The sequence below is a fragment of the Centroberyx affinis genome, unplaced genomic scaffold (assembly GCF_046629955.1).
Source record: "Centroberyx affinis isolate AG114_WGS23_722 - 3 ecotype Tasmania unplaced genomic scaffold, CSIRO-AGI_Caff_v1 ptg001226l_1, whole genome shotgun sequence".
In the NCBI taxonomy this organism is placed as follows: Eukaryota; Metazoa; Chordata; class Actinopteri; order Beryciformes; family Berycidae; genus Centroberyx; species Centroberyx affinis.
This window is the reverse complement of record NW_027279740.1, coordinates 527,203-545,637: the sequence shown is the minus strand read 5'-3', so window position 1 is coordinate 545,637 and position 18,435 is coordinate 527,203. Positions and strand designations below refer to the sequence as shown.

General features: G+C 44.6%; 1 protein-coding gene across 1 annotated transcript; it reads right to left on the bottom strand.

The window, feature by feature from the left end:
• Nucleotides 1–921: 921 nt before the first annotated feature.
• Nucleotides 922–17,022, bottom strand: LOC139648561 (low density lipoprotein receptor adapter protein 1-B; the record flags this gene model as incomplete). Its single annotated transcript, XM_071524734.1, has 3 exons — nt 16,782–17,022; nt 2,672–2,814; nt 922–1,034 (listed from the first exon to the last, which is right to left on the bottom strand). Coding segments are annotated over exons 1-3 (341 nt in total), but the record flags the coding sequence as incomplete, so codon positions are not given.
• Nucleotides 17,023–18,435: the final 1,413 nt, after the last annotated feature.

Sequence of the window (18,435 nt, the reverse complement as noted above, 5' to 3'; positions counted from 1 at the left end):
GTAAAAAGGGAGTTGGAATATAGACAGAAGTTGTATGCTAGAGAAATGCATTCCATCCTGGTGAATCTTCGCTTCCTTGCCGGGCAATATTTGTTCAATGAAAACAAATGCAAAAGTGAACAGAATGGAATAATGTCGAAGTCAAGAGTCAAAAACTAAAGTCAAAAAGGAGGGACTCCAAAATAGAAATCCCTCATGATCCACAGCATTCCAGGGTGAAGCTGGAACGATGGAAACATGGTCACTGAAGACAACTCGTCATTCAAACTGTTCTAGGATAACATGGGAAAACCGGCTGCCAAACATCGAGATCTTGTCCTCAATCTGCCAGCTTTTAGAAGAAATTATTCAACGTAGGCCTATTCATGCTGGAAGAAATGATGGTCCCATCTCTCCTTGATAAGTAGATTCATAAATGTGGAATCTTAGAAAAGTGATTCAAGCTTGGCTGAGCCACTCATAAGCTCTGGGCTAATGGGGGTTAGGGCGCTCTAAGCACGCAAGCTGTGGCAGGCAAGTAGTTCTGTGTGATCTGTAGGCTAGAGAGGAAGGGTGTGGGTGTGTGTGGGTGTGTGTGTCAGTAATCACACCTGAGGTGAAAGCTCAGACATACAGCTGCTGCAGTGCTCTCCAGAGAGTTGAGAATGATGAGACACACTGTTGATAGACTGTGGATACTCTCTCTCTCACACACACACAGACACTTTATGTTGCCTGAGAGGACCACACCTCCCCACACTTCCAGCCTTCCAGTGATGGATGAGAACATGGGGGGAATAACACCTTTTGTTTTATTGCAGGTGATAAGGACAAACCGAGGAGGGCAGCATTTCATAACCGGTGCCGCCCAACTGAGTTAGGGACACGGAATGTGTCAGGAGCATTAACAATCACCTGCGGGGCAGAGAGAGGAAGACTGACCTGTATATGGAGATGTTTTCTATCAGCTGGTTGGAGGCACTGTCGTAAAGGATGATTCCCCGCGGGGAGACTGTTAACGTGACTTTCTGGAGTTTTTTGCCACTTGCTTTGGCCTGGAAGGAAGGGAAGGGAGAGGGAGAAAGAAAGGGGGGAGACAGACAGCAGAGAGAGAGGAGGGAGAGAGAGAGCGATTAAAAAGACAATCAATCTAGCCACTGAATCAAGCTGCTCATACCATCAATGTGTCAGCATTACATTTATGTAAATTACAACTCAAGACTAGTAATTTTTAATCAGCCCAGCCAATCAAACTCCACTGATGACAGGGATATAGTAAAAGAAAGAAATCAAGTTATGAAGCAAATTTCCTGCCATCAGGCGTTCATCGAATCCAGAGGTCAAAACAGCCCACTTCCCCTACCAATCAAAGGAGAAGATTAAACCTTGTAGACAGGCAGAAACTTTCTAGCCGGAAAATGCCACGCGGTCGGCTTGATGCTGAACACTGAGAGAATATGCATGTGGATCCAGGCAGCAGCAGAGGCCTCTGCACAGCATCCAGCAGAGAGAGACATTCAAAACAAGCAGCTTGTTTGAATCTCAAAAACACCAACGCGCACAAACACAATCTGATGAAAGGATACTTAGGAAAACAAAATTTGTGAGATGTGAGAAAACAAGTGTGTGACTTAACTTAAGAGACATCTACACTTAAAGAATCTGTTCCAGGCTGTAATTACGGCCTTGTAAAGCATTACTTTACATCAAGTCAACCTATTATACAAGGCGACAGGTTAAAAAATGTCCCATTCAGCAGCCTCGCATCCTTTTCAGACGGACATCAAGGGCAGCTAAACAGATTAGGTCCAATCAGAGTCTCTCCCTCTCTCTCCATACTGTCACAGTGTCCTGTGTCCCACCATTCTGCTGCCTCTAACTTCATTATCTGCCGAGCTGCCAGATCCAATAACAATAAGCCTTTTCCAGCATGATAAAGCTGGCCGAGCCTTATACTGAGCAGCGGTGTCCAAACTAATTGTATCCTCCTCCAAATGCCAGCCTGGGCCTCAGGGAAAAGCAGGCAGCCGACCAGTCGCTTTTCACCGAGGTGCCAGTCAGGTCACAACAGGAGAAAACACCTGGATGACTGTATGATTCTCAAGTGATGGAGGTGTTGAAATGGAAAAAGATATTATGTGCCCACTTGAGAGAAACTCATTTCCTGGGAATGGTTTTCTGAGTAGTCGTGTTTTGACAAGAGGTTTTGGGTGTTCTATGTTTGAGCTATTGAAGTATTCAGTAGGTGCGTGTCTGGGCAGCCATATACACTACCAATCAAAAGTTTGAACACACCACATTTTTCTTCATTTTTGCTATTTTCCACATTTTCGAATAATAGTAAAGACATCAAAAATATGCAATAACACAAATGGAATTATGCAGTGACCAAAAAAGTATCTCATATTTTAGATTCTTTAAAGTAGCCGCCTTTTGCCTTAATGGAAAGGCAAAGGCTTTGGAAAGAAATTCATACATGGCATCAATTTCACTATTTATATTTGTCTACAAAATAAATTCCAAGCATTTAAGCATAAGCCTTTAGATCAAAATGGCTTTGATAATGAAAAACGTGCATTCAATCAGGTGTGTCCAAACTTTTGGCTGGTAGTGTATGTGTGTGCGTGTATGTATATTCACATGAGCTTATGCATGCTTCTGTCTGTGTGTGTGTGTGTGTGTTGTTTCTCACCGTAGCCACTATCCTCTTGACAGCGGCTGCAGACAGCTCCTCTCCTTTGGGCTGCTCGACCAGCGTGACCCCCAGATATTTGAGCTGGAACACCATGCCCTCCAGAAGGGTTTCCCTCGTGTCCGTCCAGTTCTCTGGAAGCTCTGCGGAGAGGAGACACGCACCAGTGACATTTCTGCTCACCAGCAACCTCACTGCATATAAGGCAGGCTCTGCGCTTCTCCTGTCAGGCGAGTGTCAGTGCAGCCTGGCAGTACAGCATTCTCAAAGTCCACCGTCACGGATGATAGACTCAACTACATTAGATATGAATGTAGCCAAACCATGTACTCATTATGGGTGGCTGTTAAGGAGTGCATTTTCCTGCATTTTAGTTGAGAAAAGGAAGTGAATTATGTCTGGAATTTTATAGAGAACCTGAACATACAAAACGAACTTTGCTACGAGACAAAATGCTGAAATGATTTTGTTAGCTACTGCATTTGCTTCACAGCCTTGACTGCTGTTTTCTGTTGTCTTTCAAGGGTCAAATATCTGCTGTTCAGTGAACTGTACTGTAAAGTGTAAACAGAGATATTTAACATAACCTTTCCCTCCATCTACCCCCCATTCCTCCTGTATCTTTCTGAAGATTACACTCCTTGGGCATCAACCATGTTTTCCCTGTTTTCAGCTAACTGCCAGGTTCAACTTATGCTCTTGATTTTGACCTCAAACAAATCACAACTAAAAACAGCAGAGATAAAACTGCTCCCTCGACTGTTTCCCTTCAAAACTCATTTGCAATTCCACCGACTACTCCTTGTGAAGTCATTTATAAAAGATAATCTCCCTTTAGTCTATGAGACAATGACATTCAGGCAGAATCTAATATTGTAATCTTTTTTTTTTTTTTCCAAGAATGAAACACCGAGCCTGTGGTTTTGATTTCTTTTATCAGAAGAATGCTTGGTGAGCAGCTCAAGGGCAATGTCCATCTCTTCATATCAGTATAAAGATAGCCGGGTGCCTGGTCACAGGACTAGACCACAGCAGCGATGGAGCCGCAAGAGAAGAAGAGCATAAAGCCACGTGTGAATTGACAGCCTTCCTAATAACGCAATGTCATTGAGTGCTGTAGGCTATTCAATTTATGCACACAAGCCATACTAAATTCTGCAATGATGAAGAGTTTTCATACGTTTCAGAGTGGAAGTTCACATCATCACAAGTGGAACTACGTCTCCAGGATGCCACTTGCTCCCAGAACAAATTCACCAACTTCTCCCTAAAGCTCATAAAAGGTTTATAGACTTGTCACTGTGTGGAGTGATACTGAGAGGGGGAAGTGGGCTGTTTGTCTGTTCAAAAGGCCGACCAATAAACATGGCCACCGATGTCACCCCCTCCCTCCTGGGTGGTCTTCATGACACCCACTGACAATTCCTGTTGACCTCAGGGTGATCTGAAGAGGATTCTGTCGTAAGGGTGGCCATGTTTTTGTCTAGGGAGATGTGCAGCCGACTGTAAACGGCAAGGAGGTTCCACTCGCATGCTTTCCAATGGTTTCATGGCTCTGAGTTTCAAATGTAGGGTAAAGCCAAGGAGAATGATTCTTCACTGAATGAATGGTTCAGGCCTCTCTCATATTTTATACCACGTCATGTATCATGTTTATGACAGGTTGTATTTTATACCATGTGGGCGCTCCAACAAAAGCTTATATTTTTTCCCCATTTATAGCCGAAGTGCTTTAATTTTCTTTAGGGCCCCATGCTTTTTTATACAATTTTAACTTCACAAGCTTATTCTCCAAAGCTCTTTGTTTCTGTCAAATATACTCTTAATAATCTCATCAAGTTACAATCTCCAGAGCTGCTCCATTTACAGCGAATGGGAAACCAAATTTTGGGATATAGGCTTGTATCAGTGTGATTTTATAGGGATATATACTGTATCTTCTGTTTCATACCTGTTAACACTAAAATGAAATCAGTCAGAAAGCAAATGTTGCTGTAAAAGTTCAAAGAAAATGTCTAGGAGTCCGCAAAGACAGTTTGAAATTCACTGTCAATATAACAGCTCCAGGTTAAGTGGGTAACTGTTTTTCCAGCTTTTGGAGAAAGTTGTTCATGTTCAAAAATATTGATTAAACTGTCTAAGGTCATAGGAATGAACATGAATTCGGTTTAGGGTGAATTTTCGCTTAAAGGTCTGGGAGTTACGCAAGCTGGTGGTTCTAGGGGGGCTGTCAAGGCTAGTCTGCTTTGCTAGCATGTCAGTCGGGAGGTTATGCAGTAGCCTATCTCATGTGAGACCCCACATAGGCAATCGGCTACTCAAGGTTAGTGAACTTGGAAAGTGCAACATCATGACTTCCATGAAATCTGTAAAAAAAAATAAAAAAATCTGACAATGTTCAGTTGAAGCTGTTCTTGTGCCAGAGACTGCAGAACAGCATTCCTAAGAGAAAGTATCATTCCCCTATCTTGCTGTGTACCCTTGGCCATCATCTCCCCAGTACATGAAGTATTTTCAAAGGTCCTTGAATGCATAACACTTTGTGAGAACCCTATCATTTAGCTTGAGAACTCATAGGGTTGAGGATAAGATAAAGTAGCCATTTAGAGGCGGCAGTGGAGGCTAACCTATCATATTCCTTTCTTCTCCAGCCCAACCGAGCCAACTCTGAGTGGTTGTGGGAGAATGGGTTTTAATGGTCTAAATGCAGCCCTAACTAAACCCATACTTAACTGATGGGCGAGTCTGGCAGGGAACGCCCAGTACTGAGGTCAAGGTCTTTGAGCTCCTGTGTGTGGTAAAGAAATCAGACTGTCCTCCTGTGCCGATCCTGTAGTTACATTAGTGCCTGGCTAAGTAGCACACTTACTGTAATGTAATCTGCAGCAAGAAACCACTAGATGCTATTCATGACCTGAATCAAGTTACCAAGTGGACAATAAACGTCCACTATGAGATAAAGCCACTTAGGATGTTTGCAGACATAAACATGATGGGGATAATGTATACTTAACCTAGACTACAGTGTCACTTCTAACCTTACATGCGCGCTCATGCTTGCAAAAGCAAAAGTGATAGCGAACCTCAGTCCTTTCCAGCGACACTGCCACCCTTCTGCCACTTCCACCCACTGCCATGTGTTACAAAGGCTGCATTCCTGACAACTGCGCTCTATTGAAGTTCAAGAATCAGTCCGCTATGCTTTGAAAACCTTGTTATGTGTGATCCAAGGCTTAGGAGAGCTGTCATTCACGCAATACACACACACGCTCCAGACACAGCTGCAGCGGCAGGCCTGTTGTTGGTCCAGCACAGATATTAGAAGCTAGCCCCTCTCTTTCATCTGTGCATCCATACTAATGCTGGCTGGGAGCAACTCTCTAGGGATGACCAGGAGTCGGAGGAATCCCCCCACCTAAGAGATTCTGAGGAAGCTCCTGAAAGATGAGGCTGGGAGATGCAGAGAGGTCAGCTTACCAGAAATAGAAGTAAACAGATGACAAACCAGAAAAATAAGGAAATAACTCCCTCACTGTAGCCATTTCAGTGAGCAATGAAACAACAACTTTCTTCAAAAACTGCCACATTGGCAGTTCAAAGGAGCAACTCATGAACCAGAGCTATTTTTAGACTGGTGCATATACCCAGAGTGCTGCTTTGTATGGATAATAATCCATTTCCATATTGGCCACATTTACATTCACACAGCCCCCCCCCCTACCCCAAACACACCACCTCCCCCTCCCGCGATCGCTCTCTGCAGCAGCGGTGGTGATTAGAGCAAACTTCAAAGGCTCCTTGGCTACGCTGGAGCTCCGGCTGGTCAGCGAGTGCTGCATGCCTGGCTGCTGCTGCCCGTAAATGAGCAGGAGAGAGCGGGCACTGGAGCACAGGTCATTGCTGAGAAAGGGGACGGGATATTTGGGGGGGGGGGGGGGGCTGTGTGGCTGGTAGAGGGCCACAGCTGCTGCCAACATCATCAGTGAGCTTGAGGAGCGCGAGGGTTTGTTTGGCCCGTGATCTTGAAAGGACGGAGTGGATAATGAACCAGAGGTGTTCATTCAGCCTTGGTCTGGCCGCCGCTCTACAAGTCCTGGGAGGGCCAGGTGCCTCCGCCCCTGATCCTCTGGGACACCATTGAGATTAGCCCAGCTCACACTTCCACACTGCCCAAACACACACACACACACACACACCATTACACTAGTCAATCACACTATGATAGTGATGTTCATGCTAGATGGGGAAATATGCATTATGGAGGAAGACTCAGTGAACAGAAAACAAAACAAATATTTTTTTGTTGACAGACAGATGACGGTTGGGGCAGGGGGGGGGTTCAAAATAAGAACTTATCCCACCCTGCAGATGTCAACCTTGGATTAACTCCCAGATGAGACTCTTTAAGATGATGTGTTTTCTGAATAAAGAATCAGTTATTTCATAGTGCTCAAACAGAATATAGAAATAAGAAATAGCCTATAGAAAGCGAGAAATCCCCGTTTGCTCTATTAGTGGGCATCAGTATCATAAAATACCAACAAAAAGACTGTCCACTCTAAAATCCACCCTAAACACAATTCGCATTTTAAGGAAGTTGACTCCAATCTAAGAGACACTTTCTGGAGTTGCTCAAATTACAATGAATTCAATGAATGATTTTTTTTTTTTAACTCTTCCCCATGTGTTTTATTTTATATTGTTAGCAGTTCTGAACCAGAAAATATATGCAAGGAAGGTCTACAAAAGTTATTTTCCCACCTCATGATGACATGAGTAGTTAGACCACATGGCTCCATTGTATAGCTTTGGGAGAGAGCTGTTTAAAATCACAAACCTAGCCTAAACCAGTCCAAGCTCAGAGACATTTCACTTTTTGAGCTAAACTAATTTAGGGTTATTACCATACCGTCATTCTAGCTGTATGCCATACCTGTGTAAACCTTCATCCAATACCCACTGGCAGACACTCACTGAACCGTTTGCTGAGGTGGCAGACTAATCCCCCAGCATGCTTGTGTGTGTGTGTTTGTGCATATACCAAAGCCTGTAATCAGACAGCCAGTGAAGAGTCCACCCCGCCAGTGAGATGAGATGGCAACTTGTTCCCTTCTTTCTGCTCCTGAATCAGACATGTCTCAACACAGCACTGACAGGGCTCGGCCAAGAGAGGAAGAGGAGAGGAACAAAAAGAAAAGGCATGTAGCTACCTCCTCCCTCAGCAGTTCACCTCATCTGAACTCTAGTAAAAGTCTGTGCAATGTCCTTATATGGCTACTGTCCTCGTAGTCACACTGTCATTTGATTAGAAAGAGTGTAAAATGCAAACATAGTAGTAGAAGGCCTATAATATGGGATCTTCAGACTTCTGGATCAAATATTCTACTAAATGAGTAGGATAGCAACAGAGCATTAAACCCATAAAGCATCTGCTTCATTGGTTTAGAAGAATGTATCCGAGCCTAAATTAGACTGTGTAAGCATTTCATTATGCATTTACTTACACATTAAGTTTATAAAAAGCTGTGGTCTGGAATTTCAGAGCCTTTCGGTGTTGTTCATTCTCCAAAATGACTTTCTTTTCAAACATGAAGGACAGCAGGGTGTTGTAGTAGAGAAACTATCCTTCAACAAGTACAAGCCCCTGCTACACAGCAAGCATCTGCCCCCTGCTGAAGTGCCCTTGAGCAAAACACTCAATCTCTACCAGCTCCAGGGGCGCTGTTCTGTAGTTGACCTCCCTGTAGAGAGGGCATACCGGTGGCTCAGTTGGCTAGGACACATACTATGTAGGCTAACTGCAACGTCCTGGGTTTGAATCTGGCCTGGGACCTTTGTAGCATGTCACCCAACCCCACCTCTCTCTCTCTCACAATCTTTCCTGTCTGTCTCTACTAACTATCCAGTAAAGACAAAATTCCAACAATTAATCTTTTAAAAACAAAAGACTGCAGTTGTAGTTATATTTGCCCCAACACAACAAAAGAGCATGTGATTGATCAATTGACCGGCATGTTATGAGGAATCACAGTGGGCCTAGTCCAATAATTGTTGTGTATGTACACCACCTATGGCCACTTTCTGCAGTTCAAGCTGCTCATTGGAGCTGCGGAGGTCAACAGACCCACAGGCAGGTTTCCAGACAATCCTGACAGCATGGAGGCTAAGAGTCCATACAAATACTCAGTGGTGTCTCCTTTCTGTTGCCAGAGAGCTGTGGGTGTACAGGCCAGGCTGGGGTCACCCGACTCCTCTGGTGGTTACACAACACTCTGGTGAAGGAAATTCACTGGAAAGGGTTTATTCCTAAAATCCAATAATTAGAGTCCATGCATAAGCTGGGACTTTTCATAAAGTTTTAATGAAGCTAAAAATACAGAGGCTGTTGGGCCCTTTTGATGCAACAAGAGATCTGGATAAGGCAAGACAGCTCAGAGGTCCCGGGATTTATAATCAAAGGGGTTTGGGAGCTGGGCCTATGCAGTGTTAGAGAATGAGAAGGGTGGTGTTTGTGGTGGCGGGTGTTTGGTCAAAGCAAATACACAGGAAATGAGGCGGGAGATTTGGGCAGGGAGGGTCAGAGAGGATCACTATCATTCTCCCCGTCAACAGCAGGCGACAGTGACAGTAATGAGGAAAGAAGATCTGCTCTCCCTGGCCTGGCCTCTGCTTTGAGAAAGAAAGAGGGAGGGAGGGAGAGAGTGGGAAAGAGACAGACAGACAGCGAGACAGATGAAAAGTAGATAGATAAAAGAGAAGTATGGAAGGGGGTAAAAGTGAAATAAAGTCAAATAACAGGAAAATATGCAAATACAGAAGGGACAGAGTCAAAAGCAAAATTCACACCACAGATGCTCACGTGCACGCACACACACACACACACACACACAGTCAGGGGAGACATCACACAACCAATCTAATGGACAATTAGGGACGTGCAACAGTCTTTAATCACCGTGGAAACAGCATGAGCACTCCGCTATGCTGTGAGTGCAGGCAGAATAATGTAGTTAATACTCCGGAGCCGGTGAGTGAGGGAGATATGCATGCAGCGATAGAGGCAATAAAAACACAAATCACCACAGTGCCGTCCCGACAGCTTAGTCGTTTTATCACTTCTATCTAGTTTGCTTCCAGCCGTGGGTGTTAAGAAGCTCGATAGTTATTCACTGCTTGACAACGGATGAAAGACTTTCCTAAAAACAGGATATGAATGACCAACAGTTGGGGACAGACAAAAGATGAAGAAAAGATTGGAAATGCACTCTCCTCTCAGTTGATGAGACACTGCCTTCTCAACCCAAAACCAGTTCAACAGTGACAAAGCAGATCAGGTGACATGACTTAGGTGAGCGCGTAACAGACCACTACTTTACACATGAGGGTTAACCAATACACTTGCATTACATCAAACAGTGAGACTCAGTGTTGTGTCAGTATCTGGGAAACTCCTCTCTCACTCTCTCTCTGACATCATTCCAGTAGCGATACCAGATCAGGTCAGCAAGGCTGTGACAACGTGAGTAAGCCAGTGCGGTGTTGAAATCCTCAGTTACAACAGTTAGTTATTCAACAATGCCTGTCATGAATTACTATATGAGGTGTGGGGGGGCTAGCAGGGAGGTGGCCCACCTTGGTTTACATACAAACACAAACAAAGACTTTCAGCTCAATCGGCAAAGCCCCACCACTCCACGGCGAGTCGAGCCTGCTGCATCAACAGTTTCCCTTTGTCGAGACTGAAAAAAGCTTCCGAGCACTGAGAGCTCCCCGCATGGTGTCGCGTTGGGTTCACTGAATGACAGAGTGAGAGGAGAAAATCCCGGTGCGTTCATGTGAGCCCTCCGGATCCCCAGCAGAATGCCAAGCTGTGAATGACGCATTGTTTTCGAGCTGGCTGGACACACTGCTGCCCACCTGCATACCTTTTCCCCAGCAAGACCGGAAAAGAATAAAGCTCTACTGGGGCCTCACACAGGGAAAAAGACACCACAATCTGGCAAATGATAGGGTCTGAATTTCATGCTTTGGCTGGAGATGTGCGCCTGGGACATTAGAAATGACTCTGTACTATGGTTGTCTTTTATTTTGCCTTGGCCATCTTGGAGGCTTAATGTTTAACTATGGACACTCTATACTCTCCAGGTGGGAAGCTTTGTTTGTGTATGTGTGTGTGTCAGTCATGGCAAGTCTCAGAATCCAAACAAATGGGTATCAGGGAAATGGCTTCATGTCATGGACAAGATATTTGGGTCCAAACAGCAGACCAACAGTCTGGTAAGACAAATCACAAACAGCCAGTGAAGACTACAGAGCGTATTCCAAAGGATCAATAGCAGGCAATTACTCTGATATAGCCCGAATGCAACCAATCACCAAAGCAACATTTGTTTGTGTAGCTGTTGGATGGCGAGAGGGGGAACTAGGCAGATTTAAGGCCCCAGCTGACCCATCCATCTTCTCTCATCTCACAGCGACAAGGCATCTGGAAAAAAGACCAATTCCAGCATTATTAGATTCCAATCAGGACACTTTGGGCTCATTTAGGAACCTGCGGACTCAGACGAGGGAAGACACCTAGAGGGATTCCTGGGGGCATGGCACAATGCTTGTTGAGAGATAGCCTCAGAAAGCCGAGAGCAACAACACAAGACGATGAGGCCTGTATTTCTGTTGCTACACATAGCAGACTGGCTATTACGGGCTATCTTCTATGTTTTAGTCTGAAGTAACCGCATTATGCATTTAGGCCAATTTTTCTGTTAGCACTGTTGATTCCAGTGCAGGTCAGAGACGAGCACCATCACCATTTCCCAACAAGAAGCACAGCCATCATGAGAGGAAGCCTGAGAGAGAGCATTGTTAAGGAGGAAGAGAGGGGGTGCAAGTGAAAGAGAGAAAGTGTGTCGCTAAATATGGTGTGGCTGTCAGTGCCTGTCCCTGCCTGGAACAAGGACTGATCCGATACTATTGTCATCTCTCTCAACTTCAGCTGCAGTGGAAAGAGCACAGGGAATGTTTTACATATTATCTGCAACCCGGGTCAAAGTCTCTTTGAGAGACATACACACATACAGCATGTAGTTTAGATATGAATGACCGCAAGATATAACTACAGGCCAGTCCATTAATGGAGCAGTCAATACAAAGTAAGTAAGATGAACAGTTAATGATGCTCTTTTATGTCCACCGGTCAATGTCCTCTTTCTCCTTCTCTGCCCTTGGATACCCGGATGCTCCTCTGGCTGTATCTTCAAGACCAACAGGCTTATGATAATCTTATATCCATATAGCAGCATTTCCCAAGATACACCAGGAAGCGTTGTATGACAGTGTAGCTATCACTGTTTAATTTGGTGACCGTCCAAAACAATTCCAGTTAGATGAAGGACAGGATTTGCAGAGGATAAGAGTCTTACGGCCAGCGTCTAAGTCCTAACATTGAGACACGTGTCTTTCAGTATTGGTCAAATCCACTCAAAGAAGGAAAGTGAGGAGCGGAAGAGGGAGGAGAAATGAGTGGTCACGCCAGTCAGGGATTACAGCAAACGACCTGCTGAGGCCGGAATGTACTCTCGACAAGAATCAGCGTTATGACACCGATCTGCTTGGCACTCTGTGCACAGCCACACTCAACAGGAGGGGCTAGCTTCCATTAAACTAAAAATGGTGCTGACAAATAAGGATGGCTTTTATAAAAGTAGGCTACATGGTGATTTCAAACGACATTGCAGACATTTATGATGCTCTTATCCAGTGCCACTTGCAACGGGTGAACGTGTGGGGGTTCGGTGTCTTGCTCAAGGCCATTTCGACATGACACACGCTGATGGACACATCGGCTGTTGCGGGGATCCTGTGACCATTTGTATATGGAACAGCCTCTCCCTGCCACACAGCAAATGAAATATCCACTCATTACTCATAGAAGCAGTAGCAGAAAACCAGATGAGAGGGGGAGGAGAGTGAAGGAATCTCCTGCTAAGCAAAAGAACTTCACTTGCATTCCTGCGTAATCAGCAGCCTGACTTTCCTTCCTGTCTACCTGCCAAACACCCAAAAGAGATCCCTCAAACTTTACAGCGTGGCTGACAGGTTAGACAACAGAATACCATTATGGGCCAGGCAGCAGTGATGGGTCAATCTGTGGGCGTCCAGAAATACCCTGTAGAGTAATGATGCATACCTTCCGGTGCGCGTCCTACTCAGATTCATCGTCAGCCTTCAGAACAGAGAAAAGAGAAGGACGGGTGATTGCGGGGTGGGGGGGTGGGATGATGGATAACATAGCAGAGTTCCCCAGTTGAGATAGTTGGCCCAGGAGTCTGTATAAATACACTCTAACTTAATTGGGATTTGTAGGCCTTCAACTTGCTGTAAATAGTCTCAGGTGGTGTTCATTTAGTCAACAAGGTCTCCTACTGACAATAAGACTGGCGAAGTGTGAACTACCACACTGACCATATGTGTAGCCATATGGCTGAAAGAAATTACATTAATCATTGTCTTGCCACAAAAGTGAACAGGTTACAGCACTGCTTCTTGCCCTGACTTCCCCACTGACAATACAGACTGGCATAGTCTTTAAAAATTGTCTGTTTGGCAAATAGCAGATGCTCCATTTTTTTCCTTGAGTAAAACCATAATCTGACAGATTTTTTAATATACAATGGGCCAATGTTTTATAATTTTTTGTGCCGAAAAAAATGTATGTTCATTTAAAAGACATATTTTTGGGCTAGTGGCTGGGGAAAAAAACTATGTTTACTGTGAAATAATAACTGACCAAGATCCTGCACTGACAAATGAGAGTGGATGTACCTTTTTCATTCATAGACAACTGAATGTAATATAACACAGTGAATGGTGGCTAACAGATGCAAACAGATCACAGTTCCTGCTTCACAAATTCATCATACTCTTGATTTAATCTCAGACAAAGCCAAACGCTGATAGACTGATAACAGTTATGCATTTAAACGCATTATCTGCCGCATACTGTTCCTATTGTTAGATGAGGACAAGAAACAAGAGAATAAGTCTAACAACTATTGCTTCTGGGTTAAAAACTTCCCTCTCAGACAAATGGTGACAAAGCATGACTGTGCAGTCCAGTCAACACACGCTCACACACGCTCACACACACACACACACACAAACGTGACTCCATACACAGAAGCAGCCTAGAGATACAGACGATCTAACAGGGCTATAAATCACTGGGGACTTTACAACCCCATAAAGGAATCCTGCAAGAAGCAATCTCCATTACGGCCTGGCAGGCCCTTTTGGATGACTTTGTGCAGGGGACACAGCACCGGCCAGACCAGGGCCAGAGGTGCAGGAGGAAGTGGCCAGTGTGGGCCACAGAAAAGATACAGAGCAAATGGCTACCCTAGAAAAGATGGCACTTGTAAAAAGTAAGACCTGCTGGCCTGACATTCCTCATCATGGCATTTAGGTTGAAGAGCTACAGATGTATTATTTAACTCCAGCCCCAAGGTCTGTCACGACAATGAGTGACACCATCTGAATAATGTAGCAAATGCAAATCAGTCAACAGCTAGACCTACTACCCCCCCTTGCGACAGCATCAACAGCGCTGGCTCACACATTTAGGTGTTAGATATGATACAGTCCAAATGGCTCAGGGTCACATTCACTGCCCATTACCCATCTGCATGGGTCAACTGAGCAGACAAGCCGATATCTAGCTGCCCCTGTGTTGACAGCCCCATTGAGGAGCAGAAAAGAGCGCCTTGACCGGCAACGTGGGAGGGAACTGAGTCTCCACGATGCAGACAGGGATTTTCTGCCTCCCACACTCTCTCAGTGTGGTGAAGAAAGAAAAATAGGGTCTTTGTGACCTAAAAAGAGGGTTGATGTTACATACCATTTTTCCCTCTGAAAATGGGAGCCATTTGGATGTAATGGGAGGGCAGTGCAGAGAAACCCTTTGTCAGCAGGCTGCCAAAAAGCAACGGAGCTGTTTAAACTCAGCAGGAAATGACATAGGTGACACATTCTTTTGTACTCTGTGTTGAGGCACAAGGCTGTGAAAACAGAGGAAACAGACACTTGTGGTTTTACACATTGAATGTTGACATGAACTGATAATTAATGAGATGCTGGGCAATTCTCAGAATCAATACCGTAACCTGTTAGGATCAAACACTGTGGCAGTGGCCGAAAAGGAATGCAGTGCTGATGGATGCCAAAGAAGTAAATAGGCTGCTTTTACAAGGTCAAGCCCACGCATGGTAGAGAGAAAGAAACAATGTTACTGGAGACATATGGCAAAACTTACTCACAATCAATTGAAGATTATATTAGCCTAAAACTAGGAATAATGTGTTTATTAATCTAATGCCAAAGCAATATAAGTTAAGTCTGAAACAGTATAAGGAATTCCCACAGTTTTTATTCCGTGGTCTACTCTAGATTACAATGACAGCTGCATGCATCACCCAACTACAAAGAGACTGGTCCATCTTGCAGCAGAGGTGTGCTAGCTTCCTGGTACAACAAGATGAAACAAGTTGTTTTCTATCACTAGCTGATGGCACTGCAGTTCACCAGTGCCTTCTGAAACCAAGCAGTGCCTGTGATTAAATCAACAGATCGAAACAAGAGGAAGCTGAAAAGTAATTTGACCTTAAACAAAATAGGATACTCCAATGAATAAGCAATGTGGGTGAGAGGAAATGCTGGTCTAGACCAACACAGGCCCTGCACGAATGCACGTGCACGTGTGTGTGTGTGTGTCAAGCAAGCATGAGTGACAGCAACAGAGAGGGAGGATGTGAATTTGCCACAGATTCAATCTGGAATCATGGCAAAGCTCACCATCAGCCTCAGCTTCCAGCATTGGCGATTGGTCATTCACCCTCTGCGGCCACTGCCTGGCCAAATGTGGAAGGAGCCTGCTGATAGTGCATCATACCCCCAGGGAAAGTGGAACAAAACAAAGCATTGATTGCACAGTCTGGCACGTGTGGCATCTTGCTGGCTGCCAACTGTTCTATTGTCTATGAAAAATGGAGAAAGGCATGGGAGCAGGGAGCATTCTCCTTTGTGAAACCAAACATAAAAGGCAACCAGGCAGCCAAGCCTGCCTGTGAAAGCCCCGCTAGCATAGTGTGATCATGTGCAGCCGCCTGGGTGGACGAACACATTGGACATTGCAGAGCTGTCTGAGACAGGCAGCTGAAGCCAGGCATTAAAGACCAAGTCCAATTGTGGAAATCCCAGGCAAAATCCAAGGTGGCTTCTAAAATAATGTATGTCCTAATTTCAGATAGGCACCACTGAACTGGAGACCCCGGTAAGCCTTGAAGAGAAGACCCCACAATAATTCGTTTATTCCGCCTCCTACAGCCATTCATTTTTGTTTCACATTATGTATCGCCTAGCAACAGTGCGTTGCTAGGTTTGCACAGAGAGGAAGACGATCACTCATCGTTTCATGCCTTTTTCTTCTTCCTACTTCTCTCTCCAGTCGCTCAGAAGTCCAGATCACAGTGTTTTAGTTCCTCACTAATCTCTGGAGCCTGCTCGTAATTTTCAAACCATCTCAGTAGAGTAGAGTGACGTGGCAGACAAGGGGGTTTCAGAGGACCTTCAAACTTTTATCGTATAGACCCCTCCTGCATGAGTCTGCAGGTCATCTCAGTGACAAAACGTTCAACTCGACTGGATATGTAGAGCGAAACAATTTGTACACTGAACTAAGGTTAGCTGTAGCTCTGTGCGCGAGCCTCAACATGAGCCAGTTACCGTGTGTGTGTGGCGCTGCTGACAGTTTGAGTGTCAAGTTCAAAAGCAAAACACCAAACATTTCCGAGTTTAACGCTACTTGTACGATCCAATGGTGTGCTTTTGTTTTTCGAAGCTGACTAAAAATGTAGTAGGAGTATCAAAGGTATGTTTCCTCTGACAGTCTGTCCACACCGTAGCCAGCATTACTAGAGACGAGTTATAAAGTAACGCATCGCCGGTTGGAACGTTACTACCGTCGTTAGCTATTTTGTCGGTGCTAGCTTGGTTTAGCCAAGTTAGCACCAGCTAGTACCTTCTTGTTGGTAAATGTGCTGGACAGCTGAATACTTACTTTTATGTCTGCCCACACCCCACGACTGTTTGGCGATACTGGGGCTCCTAATAATTGCCCTTCCAGCGGATTTCAAAGCATCCATATCGTAATCCAAAACTGGGGCAAAGAGCCCAACAAGCGGCTGTTCTTGTCTCTCGAAGCACTTCGCTTGGTTTAGAAGCCTTCTCTCCTCCAAACTTTTTTTCAGCTGTTTTTCCTCTCTGCTTCACAGACAGCTCTGAATCGATGGTGGATTATCATGTTCGTCCCTCTGGGCGGTGTTATGTATGTAAATTAACCGGATAATGTGCGTGACGCCTGTTTGTGGAATCACGCGAGTGAGGTCGTAGCAGCGGCGCTCGTATGCCGGGCGGGCGGTGCTTCTTCTGCTCCGAATTGAATACACACACACATACACACACACACCACACGTTACAATTTGGTTCCCATCTAGTCTCCTTTGTGACAAATGATCGCATATGATTTAGTAGTCATATCACGGGCTTTGGTTAGACGTCTCGTTTGATTCAGCCACAAAGGCTACTGACGCTCTGCTTTTCATAGGTCTTAAAAGCCATAGTCCTTTTAATGACAGGTATCTGTAATGTCATGATCAGGAATATAGGAATATGTGGAGGGTAAACCCACCTACATTCAGTTTGTTCACCTTTTTAGGTTGACATAAATCTTTACGGAATAAATTCATAATATAGGCTACATCATAGTAAGCAGTTTCAAACTGATTGAGGTTAAATTAAGGTTAGGTTTTGAGGGGGGAAAAAACAATAATGCTTGTCTGAACATATAATTGATGTTTGTTTATAATGGTGGATGTTTTCCTTATGGTAACCACCAACTGAAGGTCACAGTTTATTCCCATGACACTGTACTCTCAATGCCCATTTCAAATCAGATACTCTCAGTTGTGTTACACATTTACTGGATATAATAATGCAGTATTGTTGATCAGATGCATCTCCTCCCACTGCTGTATGTAACCCAAGCCCCCATATTCTGCCTCAGTGCCCTGATGGCCCATCATAAAAGTGGACAGCTGCAGGAGAGGCTGAATGTAAAGCTGCTTCCTCAGGGAAGACCCTATAGCAGCGAGTTGCGTCCCTCCAGGCCTGAGCTGCTGGACATCTGGAGGAGAAGGGTCTCTGGATGAGAAAAAATGTATGAAGTCATCAAGAGACATCACAAGAGGAGACAGAGATGCATCACTTTGCACAGCTCTTCTGCTGGAAAGAAAAAAACCTGCTGGCTAAGAGCAGTCAATATCATATTGACATCTTTTGGGTACAAAAACATGTTAACACCAGAAAGGCCAAGCTGCAGTCAGTTGACAGGTGTTTTGGGTTTTTCAGCTGAAATATCTCGGCTTTCAAAATGTCCCTTCAGGACCTTTCCTTGACCCACTTTCTGTGTTTTTAGATTTTCTAGATAATGCAAGGGAACATTAATTATAATCATCATATTTACCCACTTCACTTGAGAGCCCCAAAATCCACTGGCTTCGAGTGTTAAAGCCTATGACCTGTATTAAGTGCCATCTTATTCTCAAACAACATCTTTCCATATAGAATGTCTTTGCGCTTACATCATCACATTTCGCAAATGGATCACTCAGGAGCCTGGCATTCAAAAAATCTTGCAGGACCAGATTTCACAG